The sequence below is a fragment of the Mus caroli genome, chromosome 10 (assembly GCF_900094665.2).
Source record: "Mus caroli chromosome 10, CAROLI_EIJ_v1.1, whole genome shotgun sequence".
Taxonomy (NCBI): domain Eukaryota; kingdom Metazoa; phylum Chordata; class Mammalia; order Rodentia; family Muridae; genus Mus; species Mus caroli.
Window position 1 is genome coordinate 92,797,051 of NC_034579.1, and position 2,779 is coordinate 92,799,829.

The window sequence follows — 2,779 nt, forward strand, 5'->3', positions numbered from 1 at the left end:
CGAAAAACCAAAAAAAAAAGAAAAACAAAAAATATGAACAACAACAAAACTGAAAACCCCTCTTATTTACACCAACTAAGTACACAAACTAAGAATTTTAGTGCTAAGTTATCATTCCACTCCCTAGTGACTAGTCACTGAACATCCCTGGAGGGGAGACACCGGACACTTCCACTGTGCCCTCTCATGAGGAGATAGATCACCTGCTGCCACCTCAGACGACAGGTTGAGCTGTGTGCTAACTGGGTAGTCCCTGCAGTACAGATCAGTATAAATGTCACGGATAGACAAACGGCCGAGCCTGCTAGTGGTTGAGAGTCAAGAAAAAGAAAGGGAGAGGTGTGAACATTTGGGAGTTAAAACCATAAGGAAACGTAAGCCCGTGATTTAAAGCTGGGCATAAAGGAGGGTATGGGATGAAACGGTGGAAGCCACTCAGAAAGTTCCGGATGTGGCTGGGAATGTCAGCTGGTCTCTTAGGAAGACTTACCAACGTGCAAGTTTCATGTGGCTTCCTGGTCTACATTTCAGTTTATAATAAAAAAGGGGGGTTGTTTTTTGTTTTGTTTGTTTGTTTGTTTGTTTGTTTTAAGAAAAGCTAGGGCTAGAGAGATGGCTCAGAGGTTAAGAGCACTGACTGCTTTTCCAGAGGTCCTGAGTTCAATTCCCAGCATCCGCATGGTGGCTCACAACCATAACCTATAATCAGTTCTGATGAGCTCTGCTGGAGTGCAGCAGACAGAGCATTCATATACATAAAATAAATAAATAAATCTTTTTTTACAGCTATAAAAGTCTGGTCAACAACACAATTATTTTTCTCAAGTTCAACATCTACAGTGTGACTGTATTATTACACGCACACGTCGTTCTTTGCTGAAGGAGTTAGGAGAACTTCAGTCCACTGAGTCCTGTGTGCCCAGCAGCCTAAGACACTCCTGATTCGTCAGTCCTCCTGCCAAGATGGTGGCAGCTATGGTGTTTGTGTAGCAGTCTCCCTTCCACCTTTCTGTAATGCTATAAGGATGGCCACTACAGAGTGGACTGTGACAAAGTGGCCAGTGGTAACACGTCAGTAGTGCCTATACTGGGAACGTGTGCTTTAATCTGTATGGCTTAGAGTACAGGGGATGACTTCATCTCTGACCCTGAGTCTTCAGACCATAGGCAAGGATATTCTCCCAAGGCCTGGGCTTAGAGCTTTCTTTCTTCATATGCGTCAGGTTTTTGTTTGGGGTTTTTGTTTGGGTTGGGTTGGGTTGGGTTGGGTGGTTTTCTTTTAGTTTCCTCGATACTTGATAGTGCTTTGCTCTGCAGGCAGGCTCATTTTTTTTAGCCAATTTGGGGCCAGGTGATTGATATCCAGGCCCTACAAGAGCCTCATATGGAGGTGCACTCACTGTCCCCCTCATCAGCAGGGTACCAGGCTCTTGACGCCATTGTGTTTTGTTTTGTTTTGTTTTGTTTTGTTTTGTTTTGTTTTGTTTGCAGACTGTTTCAATTCTGGAGCAGCGACTGTCTTTGACAGAAGATAAGCTGAGAGACTGCCTTGAGAATCAGCAAAAGCTTTTCAGCGCTGTCCAACAGAAGAGCTGAGCAGGGAGGGGCGTGAGAGAGCTCAGGCCAGTCGCCGGAAGACGTCTCACACACTCTGGAGGTAGCCGAGGCCTTCCACATCCCTGCCTTCCACATCCCTGCCACGCACTAACCGATTCTTCAGAGGGTGAGCAACGAAACCAAAAAGGTTCAAGGCATTCATTCTCAGGGACTGACTTAAACACACAAATCAATGTCAAGGATCAAGTTATGCTCCTCCCAGGTATAATCGCAGTAATAAAGTTATGAACATTTTAATCACCCCATTTCCCCCCTCCCCCATATTATTTGAAATGCCAGCTTTTGTTTAACGTGCAGATCCCCACCAGGAAAGTAAGCGGACCTCTAGATTGTATTGTTGCACCATCTCAGAGTGACCATGCCCAGGCAGTTCCTGAAGGTAATGAATGTGTTTCTTAGGTGAGCACAGCCCTGAGGGGAAACCATCCTCTTGCTTTCAGATAGCATCTGAGATGTAGAAAACTGAGCTGGCTCGTAGTTCTTTCAGGTCAAAAAGAGTCAGCCTTGAAACCACGCTCCCTCCCTCAGTATTTCCACAGCAAGAATCAGCTTCTTTTGATTAGCAAGCGTGCTCACATGACAGGGCAGGCGTTTTCCTTGTCTGGTGGGACCCGCATGAGGCGTGCGCGTCTCTGGTGTTACAGGTGAACACACTGAGTGGTCTGGGTCATACTGAACCTGTGGCCACAGCTCACAGAGATTATGTCTGTGTGGTTTCAGTACACTAAAAAGCCAAAATGATGAAAAGTATGCACACATGAATCACATGGATTATTGCTTAAGGTGATTCTGGTGGCTGGAATAAGTGCATTTTTATTTAGAAAAAAAAGTGCATTGTCTATTTTAGTTTAATGAATTGTGATTTGAAATGAAAATGGGTCAGGCATTCTAAAAGATCTTGGACACAAGTTAAGAATGTTTCTCTATCTTAAACAAAATGGAAATCAAAGTTTAAAAAAAAAAAAAAAAAAAGCCGGGCGTGGTGGCGCACGCCTTTAATCCCAGCACCTGGGAGGCAGAGGCAGGTGAATTTCTGAGTTCGAGGCCAGCCTGGTCTACAGAGTGAGTTAGTTCCAGGACAGCTGGGACTACACAGAGAAACCCTGTCTCGAAAAAAAACAAAAAAACAAAAACAAACAAACAAACAAAAAAGGCAAATTCA

At 44.4% G+C, this 2,779-nt stretch overlaps 1 protein-coding gene across 2 annotated transcripts in view; it reads left to right on the forward strand.

Moving 5' to 3' along the window:
• The window catches only part of Poc1b (POC1 centriolar protein B), a 99,086-nt gene extending 96,517 nt beyond the window's left edge, over nucleotides 1-2,569 (forward strand). For both annotated transcript variants that reach the window (XM_021174527.1, XM_021174528.2), the window contains one exon: nucleotides 1,492-2,569. In XM_021174527.1, coding sequence (XP_021030186.1) covers nucleotides 1,492-1,596 — 105 coding nt within the window. In that variant the 3' untranslated portion in view covers nucleotides 1,597-2,569. The remainder of the gene's footprint in view (nucleotides 1-1,491) is intronic.
• Nucleotides 2,570-2,779: the final 210 nt, after the last annotated feature.